Source organism: Argentina anserina, chromosome 1, assembly GCF_933775445.1.
Source record: "Argentina anserina chromosome 1, drPotAnse1.1, whole genome shotgun sequence".
NCBI classification, from domain to species: domain Eukaryota; kingdom Viridiplantae; phylum Streptophyta; class Magnoliopsida; order Rosales; family Rosaceae; genus Argentina; species Argentina anserina.
The window spans coordinates 17,190,057-17,211,470 of NC_065872.1; the positions used below are offsets into that span (position 1 = coordinate 17,190,057).

At 37.5% G+C, this 21,414-nt stretch overlaps 4 protein-coding genes across 4 annotated transcripts; 1 reads left to right on the plus strand and 3 right to left on the minus strand.

Annotated features, from left to right (window-relative positions):
- Positions 1-8,560: 8,560 nt before the first annotated feature.
- LOC126802994 (probable long-chain-alcohol O-fatty-acyltransferase 5) lies at positions 8,561-9,636 on the minus strand. Its single transcript, XM_050530721.1, has one exon. It carries the CDS (start codon positions 9,608-9,610, stop codon positions 8,561-8,563), a length of 1,050 nt encoding a protein of 349 aa, XP_050386678.1. The 5' UTR covers positions 9,611-9,636.
- Positions 9,637-10,435: 799 nt separating this feature from the next.
- Positions 10,436-12,565, plus strand: LOC126803003 (plastidic glucose transporter 4-like). Its single transcript, XM_050530735.1, has 7 exons — positions 10,436-10,496; positions 10,778-10,892; positions 11,222-11,289; positions 11,679-11,811; positions 11,904-12,003; positions 12,083-12,195; positions 12,451-12,565. Exons 1-7 carry the CDS (start codon positions 10,436-10,438, stop codon positions 12,563-12,565), a joined length of 705 nt encoding a protein of 234 aa, XP_050386692.1.
- A 1,498-nt stretch (positions 12,566-14,063) lies between these two features.
- On the minus strand, positions 14,064-14,687 carry LOC126799451 (ubiquitin-40S ribosomal protein S27a). Its single transcript, XM_050526658.1, has one exon. It carries the CDS (start codon positions 14,630-14,632, stop codon positions 14,162-14,164), a length of 471 nt encoding a protein of 156 aa, XP_050382615.1. The 5' UTR covers positions 14,633-14,687; the 3' UTR covers positions 14,064-14,161.
- An 866-nt stretch (positions 14,688-15,553) lies between these two features.
- Positions 15,554-18,723, minus strand: LOC126803010 (uncharacterized). Its single transcript, XM_050530748.1, has 4 exons — positions 18,474-18,723; positions 16,437-16,624; positions 15,753-15,863; positions 15,554-15,607 (listed from the first exon to the last, which is right to left on the minus strand). Exons 1-4 carry the CDS (start codon positions 18,721-18,723, stop codon positions 15,554-15,556), a joined length of 603 nt encoding a protein of 200 aa, XP_050386705.1.
- Between the last annotated feature and the right edge of the window lie 2,691 nt (positions 18,724-21,414).

The following is a 21,414-nucleotide window of genomic DNA, read 5'->3' on the forward strand; positions in this document are numbered from 1 at the left end:
AACTTGATACTTATAATGCTCTAACTGTAACATCCGCCTCTGCCCATCTAATAAAATGATTCATAGCAAACTCCTAATACCATTTTTTTAAATACCAACCAACCTAATGTTTCTTTGTCAATAAGTGATCCCCCTGTGCATAATAAACTTGTAGATTGACATGCAGCGGATGATTCTATCAGTATTCCCCTCCACAAGATTAATATGTTCATTGTACTAGTATTTAAAGGGATAGCTATGTACAATTATAACTAATATGGCACATCAATCAAATGACAAGAAAACAAATCTATTTAAGATAGTAAAAGAGTAAAATACTAGTGTATTGATGCTTACCAAAGCACCTCGCCTTTCCTCCAGTTTTGGATCTTTAGTGAGAACATCAGCTTCCAAACCATACAGTTTAGGATAGCCAGTAATGATTATCCCTTCTCCATCTAAATCATATTGAGGTCTTCCTGCACGGCCTAACATCTGCATAATATCAAGAGGACTAAGTTCAGTCCATGCTCCCTTTTCTGAATCATAAATCCGGGTCCCTTTGATTATGACAGTATGAGCCATCAGATTCACACCCCAAGCAAATGTTGCAGTTGAGACAAGAACTGTTGGGAGAGCTGAATATAACCTCAAGTAGATATTCTTTGCCCAGCATATATTTATATTAAGCGTGCCCCCCAAAATTTTCTCCCAGCAACTACTGGGAGAGCCGTAGCCAACATCCGCCTCTAGGCAGGATGCCCTCCTTGTCTTGGATCTTGGCCTTCACATTGTTGACGGTGTCGGTGTTGGAAATAAAATGGACTCTTGAGATAATAGCATTAAATCTTGGAAATAAAATGGACTCTTGAGACAATTGAATTAAATCAAATTAAATAGTAGAATTATAAAATTAGTGAGAAATTTTTCTGTGCTATGTAGTACACATAGTAATACTCAGTAGTCTACCATTTTAATCACAATTTGACATGTGATGCATGATGAAATAATTGTGTATTATTGAATGATATGGGGGCATATATATAGGCATTACAAAACCACAATCTCGTACGATTCGAAGTCCTAATCTATTACGGAGATGCTAATCTATCTCGTAACAGGAAACCTATTAGGCTAAGACACACATACGGGTATAATAGTAATTCTTCCGGAACACTCCTCCTTGTGTCGCATGCCTAGGTTGCATGACGCACAACGTTGCCTCGGTAAAAATCTTGTCAAGCAAAACAAAAACCTCTTGGGTAAAACAAAAGCTTGATCAAAGGGAAAAAGAGCACAACACACCAACTACTTAAAGATCTTAACATGTGATGTAGACTCCCTCTGAAGTCTACCAAACTCTAAAGTTCTGATATATGACGCATGTCAATGCTCTTCACATGTTTCACAAAAGTTAGGCAAAGACTTGGTGAACAAATCTGCAACATTGGATTCTGAACTCACTTGATTGATCTGAACATTTAAGAACTTCTATTGTTGAACGTTGTAGAAGAACTTGGGCTAAATATGTTTGGTTTTGTCTCCCTTGATGAAACCAAACTTTGTCTGCTCTATGCAAGTAGCATTATCTTCATAAATGTACGTAGGTTGATCAGTTGTAGAGACTAATCCACAAGAGTCACGAATATGACGAACGAGTAATCGTAGCCAAACACATTATTTAACTGCCTCATGGAGAGCGATGATCTCCGCGTGATTCAAAGAAGTAGCAACAAGAGTTTGCTTCATGGATCTCCAAGATATCGCCGTATTTCCAATGGTAAACACACAACCGGTTTGAGAACGAGCCTTATGAGAGTCAGAGAGGTACCATGCGTCAGCATAACCAACTAACAAGTTGTTTGGAGTCTTTGCATCAGGGGAAGGAGCAAGTCGGGACTGGTTGCTGCTCTCGGCACCGTGGTCAGCCGCCACACCGTGGCTGCCGGCGGCAGCTTTGCCGCGTACATCGGTGCTGCCGAGGCTTCCTGCGGCGCAGGTGTGAGGTGGCACAACCATGGTATTTTCTATGTTGTAAGGATAGAACAATCTCATATCAAGGGAACCTTTCAAGTACCGAAAAAAATGCTTGATTCCATTCCAATGACGTAGCGTAAGCGCGGAGCTAAATCTAGCTAATAGGTTCACTGCGAAAGATATGTCCGATCTAGTGCATTGAGCAAGATACAATAGTGTCCCAATTGCACTAAGGTATGAAACTTCAGGACCAAAAACTTCTTCATCATCCTCTTTAGGACGGAATAGATCCTTCTTGATATCTAGACTTCAGACGACCATGGGAGTAGACAATGGACTGCATAGATCCATATTGAAACATCGAAGCATCTTCTGCGTGCAATTCGACTGGTGGACTAAGATGTCGTCGGTCCTATGCACAAGCTCAAGGCCGTGACAGAATTTCGTCCTCCCTAGGTCCTTCATCTCAAATTTTGACTTCAAATAAGACACGGTCTCTTCAATCTCATCAAGAGTACCAATTATATTCATGTCATCAACGTAGACCGCAACGATGACGAATCCGGAATTTGTCTTTCGTATGAACACGCATGGGTGTAGTTCATCCATATAACATATGTTTGTGGTATTGATTCTTTTTTAAGATGTTTTCATTTACATCATCCATATAACATATGGTATCAGAGCAAGCAAGGATACCACAGACTGCATAAAAGAATTTTTCGGGTTTTGTTTTCAATTCAGTAAAAATTAAGATGAATACATAATTAAATTTTCAGTTGATTAAAATTCATATTAAGTTAATCTCATTCATTAATCTTAAGCCCACTTAATAACCCTAAGCCAAACCCAAAACCCGGTGACATAAAGTTTTTTTTATTCTATCACTTTCAGTCTTTTACGATAGAAAGAAATATACAGAGACGGAAGAAAGAAAAAAAAAAGGGAAAGGACGACTGGTTTTTGGTTTTGAGAGCATGGTTCTGGGTTTTTGGGGGAGCTCTGCGCAACTGAGAATCTTAATCTCAGTGAAGGGATTCAAACCCATTAGGCGCATCTATTCAGAAATGGCTATCAGGTTTTTGTTTTGAGTTTATGTTAACTAATTGCAGCGCTGTAGCAAAGGCAAAGGTAAGATTTCAATATAAATCTTGTCAAAACTTCAATTATGCATTTGTGGATGGTCATATGATTGTGTTGGCATATAGTTAATGAATTTGTGGTTGACGTGTGCTAGGCATTTAGATGATCTTTGATGCTTGAATTGTTTGATTTTGACATGATCTGGAGATGGAGGCTTGTATGTTTAATTTCAGTAATCTTTGGCACTGTTTGGATTCAATTGTCTTGATTACTGTAATTGAATTGTGCTATTAAAAGACTATGATTTTGTTGGAAATTTTAAAAAGAGGAAGGAGTATATACATTACAGTAATCTCTCAAATTGTATATATGAATATGCAGAATTAATCATAGTTGAAAATCAATGGTTTTACTAAGGATATGAACTGGAAATAAGACTATTGATTTGGTTTGTGATTTAAAGAAAGCTTTATAGACTACATTGCACAAAACAATTTTTCATTATTGTTTTTCTCAAAATATTCATTTAACAAACTAAACTTGTGTAGCTAATTCAACATAACACTTATATTTTGTTCTTCCAAAGATGTTCACTTTGTTGTTTTATTTTAGTGCAGCATCTTATGTGGGTTATATATGTATCTTTTCAGATTCTTGGAACTTTTCTTAACCAAAGTTTTGACTGTTTCAATAATAACTGGTATATAACAACCATGGTTTGATGATTAAGAAATCTTAGGCCATATATCTAAAGAAAGACTTAAAACATTGGAAAAGAATAAAATTTTACCAGCTTTAGACTATTCTAATTTAACTGATTGCATTGTGTTACAAAGGGAAAATGACACATAGCAGAAATTTAAATGCATCTAGAAGTCATTCACTATTGTAATTAATCCATACAAACATATTTGACCCTTTTAAACACAAAACCATTTGTGGAAATGTTTGCTTTATCACTTTGATAGACAATTTTTCTAGGTACTGCTACATCTATCTTTTATCAGCAAAATCTGAAACTCTACAGGCATTCATAATATACAAAACTGAAGTTGAATTGCAGCTAGAGAAGAAAACCAAAATTGTTAGGTCTGATAGAAGAGGGGAGTACTATGATAGACATACTGAAGTAGGCCAACAAACATTTTCCACTTTATTTGCAAGAGCATGACATTAAGGCTTAATATACAACTCCCGATAACCCTCAACAAAACGGGGTAGCAAAAAGGAAATATAGAACCTTGAAAAACATGGTGATAAGCATGATGTGCAAAACAGGGTTGCCTAAGTTCTTATTGAGGCTCTTAAGACTGCAAATTATATTTGCAACCGAGCACCTAGTAAATCTGTAGATAAGACTCCATTTGAACTTTGGACAAGAAAACAAACAAACCTGCATCATTCCCTTGCCATTTCATTGGATATTGTGAAAAATCAAAAGGTTATAAATTTTACACAACTAATAGAACAACCAGAACTTTTGAAACTCATCAAGTTAAGTTCATGGATGAAGATATTTGTAATACAAGTTTTGAAGACTTGACTACATATTTTGAGGAAGTTACAGAAAATACAAAAAATGTTCTTGTGGAAAATTTATTACCATTCAATTCAGAAAATGAAATGGAAACTAATGTTACAAAAACTACAGTTTAAAATCAAAACTTCGAGGAACCAGTTGCCTTAGATCAAGATGCTCCTAACCATGCTCAAGATGAGCTTTTAGATGAACCTGACCATGTTCAAGCTGAACAAAAAATTGTAGAACAATCTCATCTAAGGAGATCTCAGAGAGAAAGAAAACCAACTTTTGAGGAAAACAACAATTATATTGTTTATTTACAAGAGTGGATGTAGAAGATAATGATCCACTAAGCTATAAACAAGCACTAAAGAGCACTAAAATTGTTGAATGATATAAAACAATGGAAGTTGAAATTGCTTCCACAGATTCAAAATAAAGTGTGGAAATTTGTAAGACCTTATCCAAGAGAAAGCTTTAGGTTCAAAATAGGTTTTTAAGACCAAGATGGATGTTAATGGAAACATAGAGAGGTATAAAGTTAGGTTAGTAGCAAAAGGGTTTACACAAAAAATGGGCATAGACTATGATGAAACTTTTTCTCATGTGTCCACCAAGGATTCAATTAAAATTATAATGGCACATGTTGCTCATTATAATATGGAATTGCATCAAATGGATGTTAAAACAAGATTCTTAAATGGAGAATTAGATGAAGTCATATATATGCAACAACCTAAAGGTTTTGTGGAACCTGGGAAAGAGAATTTTGTTTGTAATTGAAACAAGCTTCTAGACAGTGGTATAGAAAATTTAATTAAGTAATCTCTTCATTTGGATTTACAGACAACATTGTTGATGAATGTGTTTATATGAAAACAGTAGGGAATACCTTCATTTTTTTCATATTATATGTTGATGACATTCTTTTAGCAAGCAGCAATGTAAAGCTACTTAAAAAAACTAAAGCATTCTTATCAAATAACTTGATATGAAGGATTTAGGTGAAGCCTCTTATGTTTTAGGGATTGAAATTCACAGAGATAGAGCATAGGGCTTATTAGGAATTTCTCAACAAAACTACATTCAAAAAGTCCTAAAAATATTTAAGATGGAAAACAGTGCATTTGGTGAAGTCCCTATATCTAAGAGAGATAAATTGTCAAAGAATAAAAATTCAAAAATTGGGGGGGGGGGGGGGGGGTGGATAGCACACTCAATGTATGCTAAACTTACTGGAAGTCTCATGGATGCTTAGGTCTGCACATGACCTGATTTGGCTTTTGCAGTTGGTATTTTCTCTAGATTTCAATCTAACCCTACTCATGAACATTGGATAGTATAGGCAGGAGAAACAGTTAGAGTTGGTAGAATATATAGATTCAGACTTTGTAGGTCATTTTCCAGAAAGATATACAGATTCAGACTTTGCAGGTCGTTTTTCAGAATTAAAAAAATCAACATGTGGGTATGTATTCATGCTTGTTGGAGGGGTTGTATCTTGGAAAACAATGAAACAAAAATTGATTACCACCTCCACCATGCAAGTTGAATATATAGCAGTTTATGAAGGAATGTGTCAGGGATTATGGATGAGGAGTTTTATAATTCAAATTGAAATATTAAATTCTTTAGTTTCTGATGCACTTAAGATATTCTGTGATAAGGAAGCTGCAGTGTTCTTCACCAAGAATAATAAGAGGTCCTGCAACTCTAAACACATTGATCTACAATACTATAGAACTAGACAAAATGTTAAAAGTGGAGAGGTCATAGTTTTAGATATTGATACGAAGTCACAGCTTGCAGATCCATTTACTTAGGCCTTACCTGTTGAAACATTCAAGAAGCATGCAAAGAATATGGGAGTTTTGTCCAAGTTGGATGATGCTTGAGTTCAGTAGAAGTTCTGATCAATTTTTAAATTTGTATCTCACTGTAACCATTTATTTTTAGTTTCTTTACTCTACGTAGCATTTTTGTACTTTGCTTTTGCAAGTGATCAATAAAATTTGAGGTATTTCAGAATCCTACATGTATTTTAATTCGAGTTCTCAAAGTTTTATATGATTTATTCTATTTTATAAATATCATGTATTTACATGTGAACATTCATGCTTTTAAGCACTTCAGTTCAGTCCAGCAATTCCAAGTTCATTGAAGTTCATTATAGCTGGAGATTTTGTTTTGATAAAGTCATTCATAGGGCAAAGTCATACATACGGATGTGAAAGACTGGCATTTACAAATAGATATACCAGTCATCATATTTCACTATCACAATAGCTTATGTGAGTACTGTGATTTTTGTTAGTGGTTCTTAATCAACTTGTTGCTCATGACATACTTGATTCTGAGTCCTGCATTAGTTACTTTAACTTGACCAAGCTAGATAAGTACAAGATTTTATATAATTCAATTGCACATTACAGTTGCTATTTGTTTTAGACATGAGTTCAATTATACAGTAGAGACAATGTCAGTCCAAGTGGGAGATTGTTGGAAATAAAATGGACTTGACATTATCTCAAACACTTGAGATAATGTAATTAGATTAAATCAAGTTAAATAGCAGAATTATATAATTAGTAATCTTATTACGGTTGTTATCGAGATGTATATCTCTTGGTAAATCTAGAAATCTTATCAAATTGACATCCTGTTCAATATGAAGTTTGTGATATTAATTAAGTCTCTTAACAGATAACACTTCAGTCAACTTTGGACTCTATGCGTGAGCATAAAGTAGAGTTTAGACCGGTATAAAATACAAAGAGATATTCCCTGATCACACACGAGAGAAATCATTTCAGTTCAACCCCATACTGAGTTCTTGTGCTGTGCTTCAGAAGAGTATCTTTGGTGCAGCCGCTGTGAACGTTGAGCAATGGCTGGATTTGGAAGTTCTTCAACTGGTGAGTCTCTATACTATTAGGGACCTATTATTTTCATTTCTTATTCAGTGTGGAATTGATCATTGTTTAAGATGTTAAGATGTTGCCATTTACATCATTCATATAACAGTCGGAGGACTCGACCTCCAAGTGATCGTCTTCCCTGTTAGGGTTTTCATGAAGATTTGCATCTTGTCGCCGCGGTGGCTAGGGTTTTGTTTTCGCTCCCAAAATCTAAACGTGAAGCTCTAGAAAGATATATGTTTGGGTCTGCGGTTGAAATGACGATTTGGTCCTTGGGTAAAATCTCAGTAATAACTTGGACCGAAATGACTTTTAATGTTAAAGTCTATGACATGATGTTGCATAATGACGATGAAAGCAATGTCTACGGGTGTGTTTATGGATTATGCTTATTTCTGATAGTAAGTTGTTGATAAATAAGATAGTTGTGTTTAATAACGCTTTTTTATGTGGTTATAATTTTGACAAAACAGTGTTTAACTCCTAAACATCTATTAAATTCAAGTCAAGATTTATGATGCAGTACACTTTTGGTGTACGATTTGAGGCCTCACTTCCTCCCCTGTTACTTAGAAGTCGACATCACAAGCAAACGATGGTTTACTGAACAGAGTCAAATGCATAAATGTAGATTTTTTTTGCATCACCATCACATATAACAATCAGTTTCAATTGGTACCTTAAGTTGGTGGGATTTTTCGTCTATGCCCAGATATGTTAACACAAAACATCACCACAACAACATCCTTAGTCTGGTAACATCACAAATAAAATCAGTTTCAAATGGTATCATGCATTTGCTCTTTCAAAAGCTCTTCATATTATAATACATCATTGGATGCAACAGTTGAACTGAAGGGTGGGCTAGTATATCACTCGGCTCTTCAAAGAATACACTATTGTAACCATGTAATGCAAGTTTCCATTTCTTACTTTGTGACAAAAGAAAATGTAGTCCTTCATGATACTGTACATCTATGTGAGCAAGACGCAGCAAACGATTCTTACAAGTTCCAAAAGAATCCTACCAGTGAACTAGTCCTATATGAAAAAAGATCAACACAGGGGTCAAATTTATCGACTAGCTTTTGTTGGATGGTAGGTTAGCCTTTACAAAATCCACCATAGTTGCATACTCTTGTATAGCCTTTGTATCAACGCCATTCCTAAGCAACTGAGGAAAGAACAGCCAGTTGCCGGTCACCGCCAAGAACACCAAAGTCAACAGCCGTGAAACCACCGGGTGCAGCCTCCACCTTCCGGCAACCGCCTTCTTCACCTCCACCTCAGCCACCACGCAAGCCCCATGTAGCACAAAAAACCATGTCACTTCCAACGTGGGCTGCACGCGCGTTAGATAATAGTAAGTAGCATCGTGCATTAAGCCGGAGACGGCAAAGGTAGCCAACAAAGCCGAGACCGTCGACCACCGTTCCCCAACTACACGAGCGCACACGCGTCGGGTGGGATCGTATACCGTTGGACGCAGGATATTCGTGACCATTAGGTTCCACCGACGGCCCCAAAAGTCTTGAAGCGAAGTGGAGAGGTAAGGCTCATTGGACTGCGGTTCGAGCTCGAATCCTAGAGCTTGAACGGGAGTCGCGATAAGGGGAAAGAACACTTCTAGACCCAAGTACATATGGCAACAGTACAAGGCTAGAATCACATACGGGTGCAAATATGGTCTGTACTTGTAGGCATGAATGATCATACCCAAAAGCAACGCCTTCACAGCTAACACAATTGTCTTGCTTGGCAGAACCTTTGTGGCACTGTGATGAATTGGGGATGTTTTTCGAGGTGGGTGTTGTTGGATTCTGACGGGGAGGCAAGCTAGGGAGATGAAATGGAAGAGTGAAGGTGGAGGTGGTGAGAGAGGGCCAAGGTTAAAGGAGAAGAGGAGGAGCCTGGAGATACCTAGCCAGACTAGGAGAACGATTGTAGGTCCACAAAGATGGAAGGAATGGAGATTTAGGGGGGCGGTGATGAAGAGGTAGAAGACGGGGAGGAGGAAGATGAGCCTGAGCAGTCCCTTTGGGATTAATATGGACACTATGTAATGACAATAAGATAGACATAAGGTGGTTGTGATCCATACCTTGACCAAGTTCTTCAGCTCATCCTCCATTTCATAATCTCCGATTACCTATTTCTCCCTTGTTCCGGTTCGTGAAGTCTTCAGGCCATTCAAGAATTCGAATGGGTGTTGTTTAACAAAACAAGATTAGATCGGCTCATCGGCAGAAAATACAAATAAAATATGATCTATTTGGAGTCTGGTATTCTTCATCAATTGTGTGGAAGAATAGTGTTGTATGTGTCCAAATCTCCACCTATTTTGTTTTTAGGTCAAGGTCGTCAGATTCGAAATTTTGTTTGAACAAAGGGGTTGCACCAACCTTAACGTAAAGAAACAAAGATGGTGAGGCTAGCTCTCTTATTTTGATCAGGAGAAAAATCCGCAGTAATAAGGATTTATTCAAACTTCAACTAAACCAATCCTCATATCTAGGGAGAGGGGATGCAGTGGTTCAGACGTCAGAGAATCGGCTTCACAAGATCTTCAGGAGCACTTTCCATAAAGAAGTTTCCGTGAACACAAGCCTCGTCTTTGTCACGACACTATGATGTTGCTAGTCATTTCAAGAAACATATTAGTACACGTTTGGTACCCAGGATTATACTACGAACCTTGAGAGAAGAAAAAAAAAACCCATAAAATATCTTCTTCCTCTCCCTTCTTCCTCTCTCACAAAGCTATCATACATTCTTTTCCTCATTCCTCTCCTTGTATAGTAGCTTGAGATAAATTACACCTTCCTCCTTTCTCTTAAATCGATTATATAAAACTGGGTTTTGTTTAATACCTTCTGCCTCTCCAAAAAGCTAATTCAGAATGGAGATATAATTTTGAGATCGATGAGGGTTATAAGAGAGGTAAAAGAGTTGAGAGATGGAGAATGAGAAGTGGTGTTATCGTGGAAGAGCAAATATGAGTACTCAGAATAACACGGGTTAAGGAGGCCGAAAAAGATTCACGCTGCTAGCTAGTGTCATTAAGTTTAGCACTACAGATCTTGTTCTCTGTACGTAAGTTGCACTGTAGTTGATCGGACGCTGAGAAGGCACACTATCAATTTTTTGATTCTAAAACACCAAAGCAGTCATTTGAGAGGGCACACTATTAGTCATTTGATTCTGAAACACCAAAGCAGTCATTTGAGAGGGCACACTATACCCAACTGAACATTTTATGCTTTGGTTTTTACCTGTACTTTATTTGATTTTGCTGCAGATGGGGACATTGAGAATCTTGTTCCTCCCAAGCCTCAAGTCAAATCATCTGGAACAGTATTACCATATGTTGGTGTTGCCTGTCTTGGAGCCATTCTATTTGGTTATCATCTTGGGTATGATTTAAGTTGGCAAAGAAAATACTTGCTCTTCTATTTTGGACATGTTTTTTCCCTAATTACGCACTGTTTCATTTACATTATGCATTCAAATTGGTCTGCTCAGACAATCTGTATGCATTTTATATTCAAATCAGTGTGGTCAGAAGATATGTATGCAGTCATGAGTCATGACTGTAATTTCTCTTTCCTCTTCAATTTTTGCCGGCTGTGTATATTTTTGTAAGATAATTCAAGACCAAGCCTTTCTCTTTTTATAATAGTTCAGTTGTATAACTTGGTCACATGAGAATCTTATGGTTGTATCTGCCTGCATTCTTTTGCAGGGTGGTAAATGGTGCTCTTGAGTACTTGTCCAAGGATCTTGGTATTGCTGAAAACGTTGCAATAAAAGGTATGTCTAATCTTTTTATTTGATTAAACCTGAGAAACTGGCTTAAACATTATTATTATTATTATTATTATTATTATTATTATTATTATTATCTTTTGTTTTCTTTTCGACTTAAGTTCTTAAATTATGATCCATTTAGTGTCATGGAGTACATGTTCTTCATTTTCCTAATTTTTGTGATACAATGCCAAATTATAAGCGGTCTGTGTTGAATGAGTTCTTACTCACACACACGCACACACTCACACATAATGTTTTGCAATGAGTACAATATATTATGAAGTATTTTTTGCTTTTTTTTTTTGAATATTCATACTTTTTTTTAAATTATTGTGATGTTTGCTCTCGAGAATGTATAGTTCATTGTTTCCACCTTATGCCTTCTGTAGGGTGGGTGGTAAGCACACTTCTGGCCGGTGCCACAGTTGGATCTTTCACCGGTGGGTCATTGGCTGACAAGTTTGGGAGAACTAGGACTTTTCAACTTGATGCAATTCCACTCACGATTGGAGCATTTTTATGGTCTGTATTTTGTCTTGGATTTTTAGGTATGATCTTCAATAAAAACACTAGAAGCTCACTGATATTTTTTCTTGGCCTTTTTATTATTTCAGTGCCACTGCACAGAGTGTTGAGCAAATGATAATTGGGCGCTTACTTGCTGGCATCGGAATTGGCATCTCATCAGCAATTGTCCCACTTTACATTTCTGAGGTAATGTTAGTGTTTACATACTGCTCCCGGTTATTGTTTTCTATTTACTGGCTGATCAACACTGTGATCTCTTGGTCAGATCTCCCCAACTGAAATTCGAGGTGCACTTGGATCTGTAAACCAGCTTTTTATATGTCTTGGAATCCTTGGAGCACTGGTGGCTGGACTACCTTTATCAGCAAATCCATTATGGTATCATCCTTGCATTTTTTTTTTCTGCTCTTCGTAAATATTTTGTGCATGTGCATGCAATTGAGAATTGTATGCATGTGTGTGTGTGTGTGTTTTGGATACTTAAGCTAAAACAACACAATTGAAGTGAATGGATGTAAGGAGATGAAAGCTGGAGTCAACTGGGAAAGTCTAGTTAAAGTGAATGGAAGTAGTTTTAGCATAAAAGTCTATTCAGAACTATCGCTCACTATAGAACTGAAGACATATTGATAGGAATTCTTGCTATTCAATCTACTTCTCTGGCAAGTACACTAATAAAGTGAATGGAAATAGTTCGAGTAAAAGTCTATTCAGACATTTGCTCACTGTAAAACAGAAGACATATTAATTGGAAATTTTGCTAGGCAATCGATTTCTCTGGTGAGTTGTAAGTTTAGTTTTAGAAGAAGCTTGAAATATGCAGAGGTAAGAGTTCATTTGGTTGATTCCAAATGGATGTAAGGAGATGAAAGCTGGAGTCAACTGGGAAAGTCCATGAACTTCTTAAGTTTCTATTTCTTAATATTCAAAATTACTTTTTGATGTTTTGGATATATTGCATCTACCACATGGGGCATATCCGGGATTCCCACAGCTAATGAATATGAGTACTCAGAATAACACGGGTTAAGGAGGCCGAAAAAGATTCACGCTGCTAGCTAGTGTCATTAAGTTTAGCACTACAGATCTTGTTCTCTGTACGTAAGTTGCACTGTAGTTGATCGGACGCTGAGAAGGCACACTATCAATTTTTTGATTCTAAAACACCAAAGCAGTCATTTGAGAGGGCACACTATTAGTCATTTGATTCTGAAACACCAAAGGAGTTTAAGCAATGAGAAAGCACACTACTAGTCATTTGATTCTGAACCAACAAAGGAGTCTTAACATTCAATAAACTTATCCGCAGCAAAGTATGAAACGCAAAGACAGAGCAGTCTGCACTCTGCAGGGGAAGGGAACAAATTAAATAAATGGCTATGCATTTGTTGGTGACATTAAGCAGGAGATCACTTCCAGGGTCTTTGGCGCAAAAACAATCGGAGGCACAAAAATAGACAATCTGCTAAAGAAGAGTGCGGCGACATGAAACTGGATGTGGAAACCAAACTTCAAATACTTGTGAACCAGAAACTCCTTTTACCGACTACAAAGCAAACTACCAATAGTTTCCGTATTATGAAACAAAAAGACTACGCTGGAAGAATTTAATTTAACGATATAAGCTATTGGCATATACAAGATGAAAACAGGCATCCTACAACTCACGGCGACCCGAGATTAAAAAAAAATTCTATAAACATGGCCACAGGATTAACACATAGATGTAGGATTCAATTGATCCTGAAGAGAGGCACAATACACCAGATATACTCATCCAGCCCAAATATAATCTAGTGGCACATTTGTGCCCAAAGGATTCTCTGCATCTGTCAATGTTATACATCACGATCTGCATTGTGACAAAACCAAGAACTCAAGCAGAAAATGAGTTGACTAAAGCAATCACACATTTTGAAAAGTAACCTACTCGGAGTAATAAGCAAAACAGTATATGTTCACCATTTGCAACCAAATACGAATATGAAACTAATTCGGATTGAAGCAAAAATGAGAATAACCCAAAACGAAATGCCAACCATTTCAACAAACATAATGCAGAGCCCACTACACAGTACATAGAAACCGCCAATATCCAAGTAACTATAAGCCCAATCTAAATCATGTAACCTGATAGCAATCACCAATTCAATCCATCCAATAGGCTAATTAAATTATCGAGACACGTAAATTCATCAATCATTAACCATTAAACCTCCAAATTCATACTCAGTATAAACCTCCAAAGCAAATAACATTACAAGTTCTAAACCTTAAAAATGAAAACCATTTGCTTCCAAAACTCATACTCTTAACAAAACGACAGCGTTTCGACGACTCTCAATCAATCGCCGCCGGCCTTCTGGTAAACATAGGTAAGACCACACTTACCGCAGTAGTGCCGGTCAAAATGGTTGGCCATGAAAGTCCCGGCGCCGCACTCGGCGTTAGGGCACTCCTTCCTGAGCTTCTGGACCTTGCCGGAGTCGTCGACCTTGTAGAACTGAAGCACGGCGAGCTTGACCTTCTTGTGCTTGTGCTTGATCTTCTTTGGTTTTGTGTACGTCTTCTTCTTCCTCTTCTTGGCGCCACCTCGGAGGCGGAGCACGAGGTGGAGAGTGGACTCCTTCTGGATGTTGTAGTCGGCGAGTGTCCGGCCGTCCTCGAGCTGCTTTCCGGCGAAGATGAGACGCTGCTGGTCCGGCGGGATGCCCTCCTTGTCTTGGATCTTGGCCTTCACATTGTCGATGGTGTCGGAGGACTCGACCTCCAAGGTGATCGTCTTCCCCGTCAGGGTTTTCACGAAGATCTGCATCCTGTCGCCGCGGCGGCTAGGGTTTTGTTTTTGCTCCCAAAATCTGAACGTGAAGCTCTAGAAAGAGATGAGGGGTTTATCGTTTATAGAGGGGTCTGCGGTGAAATGACGATTTGGTGCCTGGGTAGAACCTTGAACAAAATGACTTTAATGTTAAAGTCTATGGCATGATGTTACATAATGAGTTTAATGACGATGAACGGGCGTATAACAAAAGTTGGATTATGCTTTTTCCGATGTTAAGTGGTCGATAAACAAAATAGTTGTATTTGATAACAAAAAGCGATTATAGCTTTCAAGTAACAAAGCAGGGGTTAAGTTGTAAACATCTATTAATTCGAGTCATGATTTATGATGATGTAGTTAACGAAAGATCGAGGCCAAACCTCCTCCCTTGATACTTAGAGGTCGAAGTCGCAAGCAACCTGACATGTTTGATACGATTGTTTAGTTGTTACATAAATTTAAAACATTGTGCACTCTCTTTATATTTCCAACACAAAGGCTTCCAACTATTGAACAAAACAAAATAAAAACAAAACAAAACTCTATTGTTCACCTTGGTATTACGCCTAAAACTCAATGTGTTACAGAAAGTATTGTTGAACATAAAGCGATGGTTTACATAATTAGTCACCTTCACATATAACAATCCGATTCCGATGGTACCTTTAGTTGGTCGGATTTTTCATTTTTTCCCAAATATGTTGATACAAAACATATTTGGATGTAACACTTGAACGAATGGTGGGCTAGTGCATCTGTTGGCTCTTCAAAGAATACACCATTGACCATTGTAACCATGTAATGCAAGTTTCCATTTCTGACTCTATGAAAACATAAAATGTAGTCCTTCATGATATTGCACATCTATGTGAGAAAGATATAGAAAATCTAGGTTTATATAGAGGTCGAGGACCACTAACCAAACAAGATCTCAATCCAAGCTTTAAACATAGGATCGAGATAAACATACTGTAATTTAAACAATTAACCAAATATGAAAAATAATTATGGCAGATAAGCATGCCAAAACAAAAAGTCAAACCTTTTATATTTAAGGAAATCTCGGATAAGATCCAATTTTGAATTTCAAAAAACTGAGAAAGACATATCTTACCAAAACAGATGCTTTCCTAGTGCACCTAGGAGAAGGTGAGGAATGATAAATACCTTCAATCTCGCCCTTTGTCATTCCACACCTTTCGTCAAGTACTTGTAAAACAAAGTACTAAACCACAAGCGAAACAAGATAATAGCAAATTGCAATTCAGCCTCCTTGTACTCTTTGAACAATCAAAGAGTGTCCTTAGGGAATTTGGAATCAGTGTCCATCCTTTTCCACCCTTAAGAACAAGATCATAGGCCAATAAAAATAGATAAAAGCTCAACATACTATTCATAATAAGGTTGTGCTAATGCACTTATTACAACCCAAAAGGAAATAGTTCTTAAAACTTAGATAAAATAAACACTTGACGAATTCTCCCCCATGGAAGGACAAAGGGAAGAACTAAAGACTATGAGAAGGCCCAAGACGCAGCTTATGGGGGCGAGACGTCATCCCAAGCAATTGCCGCCGACTTGGACCAATGTTGTCAGCCTCGTCCTATGAGTGATGTGGGTGGCGCCGGGGACTGTGGGAAGCATATGAATCAGACGAATGGAGAGGACTGGGGAGAAGAAGGGAGAGAGTATGGAGGTGAAGAAACATGATCTCCCTAAGTCTGTATGGTCTCCATCAAAACATGCATCGTGTGGTCGAGGTGATCTCAAGGCTACGATTCTGGTCCATTCGCTGCACCATGGTAATAAGATGATCAGTTTGAGTGACATGAGACTGTGGCGAACGTTGAATGGCAGTAGGAACTACAACAGGCATGATAGGTTCAGGATAAGGTGGAAGAGGAGCAGGAAGAGGTGGAGGCGGTGGAAAACATAAGGGACGAGGATTGCCACTCAGACGAGCAGTCTTCTTCGTACGAACCATACCTGCACACTGAACACCAGATTAATACAAACTAATAGTCGGGAAGAGGGTGAAAAAGAAGACAAGGCAAAAAGGTGAATATATAGAGACACCAGGAAACCCTAGTCAAAGGAATAATAATAAGGCACAGAGTAAACAAGGTAACAAAATCTTGAAAAACCAAAAAAACTTAATGAGACAACTGTAAACGTAGAACCCTATCAAGAAGAATTCAAGACCAACACAACACATAAATCTAGCAAGATATCCTTGCCATTACGAGAACGAAGCAATAAGACTTATACCAAATTAGAAAACATGCAAGGAAAAAGAAAAAAATAAGAGCGAAAGAAAAATCTGCAAAGCTATTTGCATGACACGAGCCTTTTCTATTTCACTGAGTTGTAATTTCACCACATCAATCCATAGCCATTTGACGTTCTATCAACTTGAGCATGGGAATGTCTGCTTCCATCAATCTAAGCAAAACCAGTGCACAGAGAGGAGATCACATATGGAGCCTAGACAACCCACTTGCATGTAACTTGACATCATTTATTTGAGTAACAACGCTCCCCCATAACACCCGAAGTACCTTTTGTAGATAATGTTCATCGCTCCCCCTTGTTACTCCAAGATCAATGTTTTTTCTTTTTTGGTGACTTGAGAAACACAAAAACCCATGTAACAAGTGTTCAATGACAATAACTCCCATATCAGATGATATTAGGGTATTAGATATCAAGGATACCTTCACGGTCACACACTCAGGCCTAGTTTTGTCTTATACATAGCCTCCATAGGGGCCAAGCCATTCATGTTTCTCTCCCACCACCCCGATTAGGGTTTAACCAGAGCAGCGGTTACTTTGGGAATAGCCTGGCCATGCCTCTGAGAATATTTTGAGACAAACAAAAAACACAAGTGATCATTTTCAAGTTACAGCCAGATGCACTCGAGTTACGTCAGGCAGGTGAATAGAGCCACCACAATGTAACCTATGAGTGAAGGTGAAGTAGAGCTTAGACATATAAGCATAGAGTCATCATTTGCATAAAGTCCAGAACGTGACCAGAAAAACCCTTAAATAACACGACAAGCAGCAATGAAGAGATAGAGCTATGGAAAGCAAGCTAAGATCAGGATTTTAAGACCATCTTACCAACGTCTTTTCCCATGAGCCTTCATGACCTAGAACAAATCCAAAGTGCATTTCTCAAGGATGAACCTGTTAGTATTTAAAGATTTCGTGAAAATATTAGCAAATTGTCTTATAGAGGGTACAAAACTTAGTTCTAATATGTTCCTTTCCACCAAGTCACAGATAAAATGATATGGTAAATCTATGTGTTTTTTGCGGGAGTGCTGAACAAGATTTTTAGCAATATTGATAGCACTCGTATTATCACAAAATAAAGTAAGAAGTTTTCGGTCAAAACCATAGTCATGTAACATGTGTTGCATCCACAACAATTGAGTACAACAGTTGCTAGCAGCCACATATTCTGCTTCTGCTGTGGAAAGAAAGATGCAATTTTGCTTCTTGCTATGCCCTGAAACTAAGTTGTTACCAATATAAAAACATCCCCTTGAAGTTCTTCTCCCATCTTGGAGATTGTCCCCCCCCCCCCCAATCAGCATTAGAAAAACCTACAATTTCAATATTAGTTTCGAATGTATAAAATATGCCACACCCTGAAGTCCATGAGACATAGCGGATAATTCGTTTCACTGCCTCCAAATGTGAGTATTTTAGATTAGCCTGAAATCAAGCACACACACCAACACTATAAGAGATATTTGGTCTACTAGTAGTAAGATAGAGTAAACTACATATCATACTTCGATACAGAGATTGATCAACACTCTTACCATCTAAGTCTTCATGGAGCTTAGTGGAGGTACTCATGGGATTAACTATAGTTTTCTTAGAATCCAGACTGAATTTTTTTACTAAGGCAACGTCATATTTAGATTGAGATAGGAATATCCCGTCAGGAGATTGAGCAACTTGCAAGCCAAGAAAGTACGGTAGTTCACCACACATAGACATCTCAAACTCATGCTCCATAATCTTTGCAAATTCGGAGACAAGTTTGGCAGAAGTACCACCAAACACCATATCATCTACATAGACTTGAGCAATTAATAAGTGTGTGTATGTGTGTTTAAGAAATAACGTTTTGTCAACATTACCTCACAAGAAATTAAATAGGATGAGAGACGATCATACCATGCTCTAGGAGCTTGTTTTAAGCCATATAAGGTCTTTTTGAGTTTGTAGACATGAGTCAGTTTGAATGGATCAATGAAGCCTTGAGGTTGTGCAACATATACTTCTTCTTGAAGATAACCATTCAAAAATGTTGTCTTGACATCCATCTGGTACAATTTGAATCCTAAATGACAAGCAATGGAGAGCAACATGCGAATGGACTAAAGTATTGCTACTGGGGTAAATGTTTCATCAAAATCAAGTCCTTCTACTTGAGCATCGCTTTGAGCAACCAGCCTGGCCTTATTTCGAGTTACTACTGCCTTTTCATATGTCTTGTTCTGAAAAATCCATTTTGTTCCTATGATATTTGCATTATTCGGATGTGGAGTTAACTCCCAGACCTTATTTCGTTCAAATTGACCAAATTTTCCTGCATTGCATTTATCCATTCCTCATCTGCAAGAGCTTCTTTAACAGTCTTTGGTTCAATCAAAGAAACAAATCCATAATGTTTTATTATAGAAATATCATCCTTTTTAGTCTCGAGAAAACACAATAGAGAGTTGTTATCACTTATAATCTCATTTGCCTTGGATTGTTTAGTTACCTTTTCAGATATTCGCCTCCTAGTACGAATAGTATCATCTAGGGATCCAATGATGTCAGATTTGGAGTGATCTTTACGTAGTTGCCTATAGCCAGGTCGAATAACTTCATTAGTATCGTACACCTCACCATCATTTGGATGACTTATATACTCAAAAGTGTCTTGGTCTGAGTCCTTTAGTGTGAGTGAAACCACTTCATGTCTTCTGCAACAAGCCTCACATAGTGGTCATCAATGGCCACGTTGATCGTTTCAACCACAGCCTTGGTTTTCTTATTGTAAACTTTGTATGCACTAGTTTTTAATATTTAACTCATACAATTTAATTACTCTTATGGCCTTCACCTCCACTAAGAAATAAATTGACGGTCCCGTCGACAACTTATTGAAGCGGTGTGAGCCTACATGCCTATGACTTCGTTTCTCAGGAAATCCGGATCCACTTCATATGGATGAAGAGGTTGGTATATATTTCTATATCATTTATATTTATATATATATTATATCATATTTGCGATTTATTTACATATTCGAACAAATAAAAATTATGAAACCATAAGTGGGACCACCACCCCATAGCATGTTGCTAGTGAAAAAACATTTGACATTCCATCTTCTCAAATTCATGAATCAAACCCCGAATATTTATTTATCGAGAAATCAAATAAGCTATCCAAGGGTTTTATCGAGCGTTGATCGTTTCAACCACAGCCTTGGTTTTCTTATTGTAAACTCTGTATGCACGACTGTTTATTGAGTAACCTAGAAACACACCTTGAACACTTCTAGTTTCAAATTTAGATAGGTGATCACGATCTTTATAAATATAGCATGGACTACCAAAACATGAAAGTACTTGAAGTTAGGCTGCTTACCCTTTCATAATTCATAAGGATTTTTGAGTAAACCTGCTCTCAAGATGACCCTGTTTAGTGTGACATGCTATTCTAACTGCTTCTGCCCAAAACGTAGTCTTTATACCTGGATAATGCAACATAACTCTGGCCATTTCCAAGAGAGATCTATTCTTTCTCTCTACTACACCATTTTGTTGAGGTGTGATAGGAGCAGAAAACTCATGAAAAATTCCCTGGTCATGACAGTAAGCATCAAACATAGAGTTTTTAAGTTCAGTACCATTGTCAGTTCTAATTCAAACAATCTTAAGATCAATTTTTTTTGTTTTCAGTGTTAATTTGTTTGCTAAGTCCTTTAAAATACTCAAAAGTTTCAGTTTTATCTTTGAGAAAAATTACCCATGTATATCTAGAGAAATCATCTACAACTACAAGAATATAACTTTTTCCACCATTGCTTTTAGGTTGAGCAGGACTAATAAGATCCATATGTAGAAGTTCTAAAACCTTGGTTGTAGTAGTAGAATTTACCACCTTGTGTGGAGACCTTGTGAGTTTCCCAAGTTTACAACCTTTGCACATGTCACATGTCTTACCCTTGAGTTTAGGTAAACCTTTGATACAATCTTTGCTTGAAATGGACCCAGATCCTGAAAGTTGATATGACCAAGCTTTCTATGCCATAAATTAAGCTCTTCCTAATCAGTAATTCCTGCAAAACAGTTAGCATCAATGGATTGATTTGGATAAACGTGATAGCAATTATCTTTTTCTCTAAATCCACCCATAACACAGTTCTTATCTTGATCCAGCACCAAGCAACACTTGCTATTGAACCTTACATCTTCATGTTCATCTGTTAATTGACTGACACTCATCAAGTTTGCAGTTAATCCCTCAGCATAATAGACATTTCTTAGATTTGGAATGTTTTAAGCTTTGATAGTTCTTTTTCCCAGCACTTTTGCTCTTCTACCATCACCAAAAGTAACTTTGCCGGTTGTAAATATCTCATCAAACTCTACAAACCAGTTCTTATTTCCAGTCATATGTCTAGAACAACCTAGGAAACACGGAAATGTGCCTTCACCCGCGTTTCCCGCTTCCGAAGCGGAACCACTCCGGAAATGC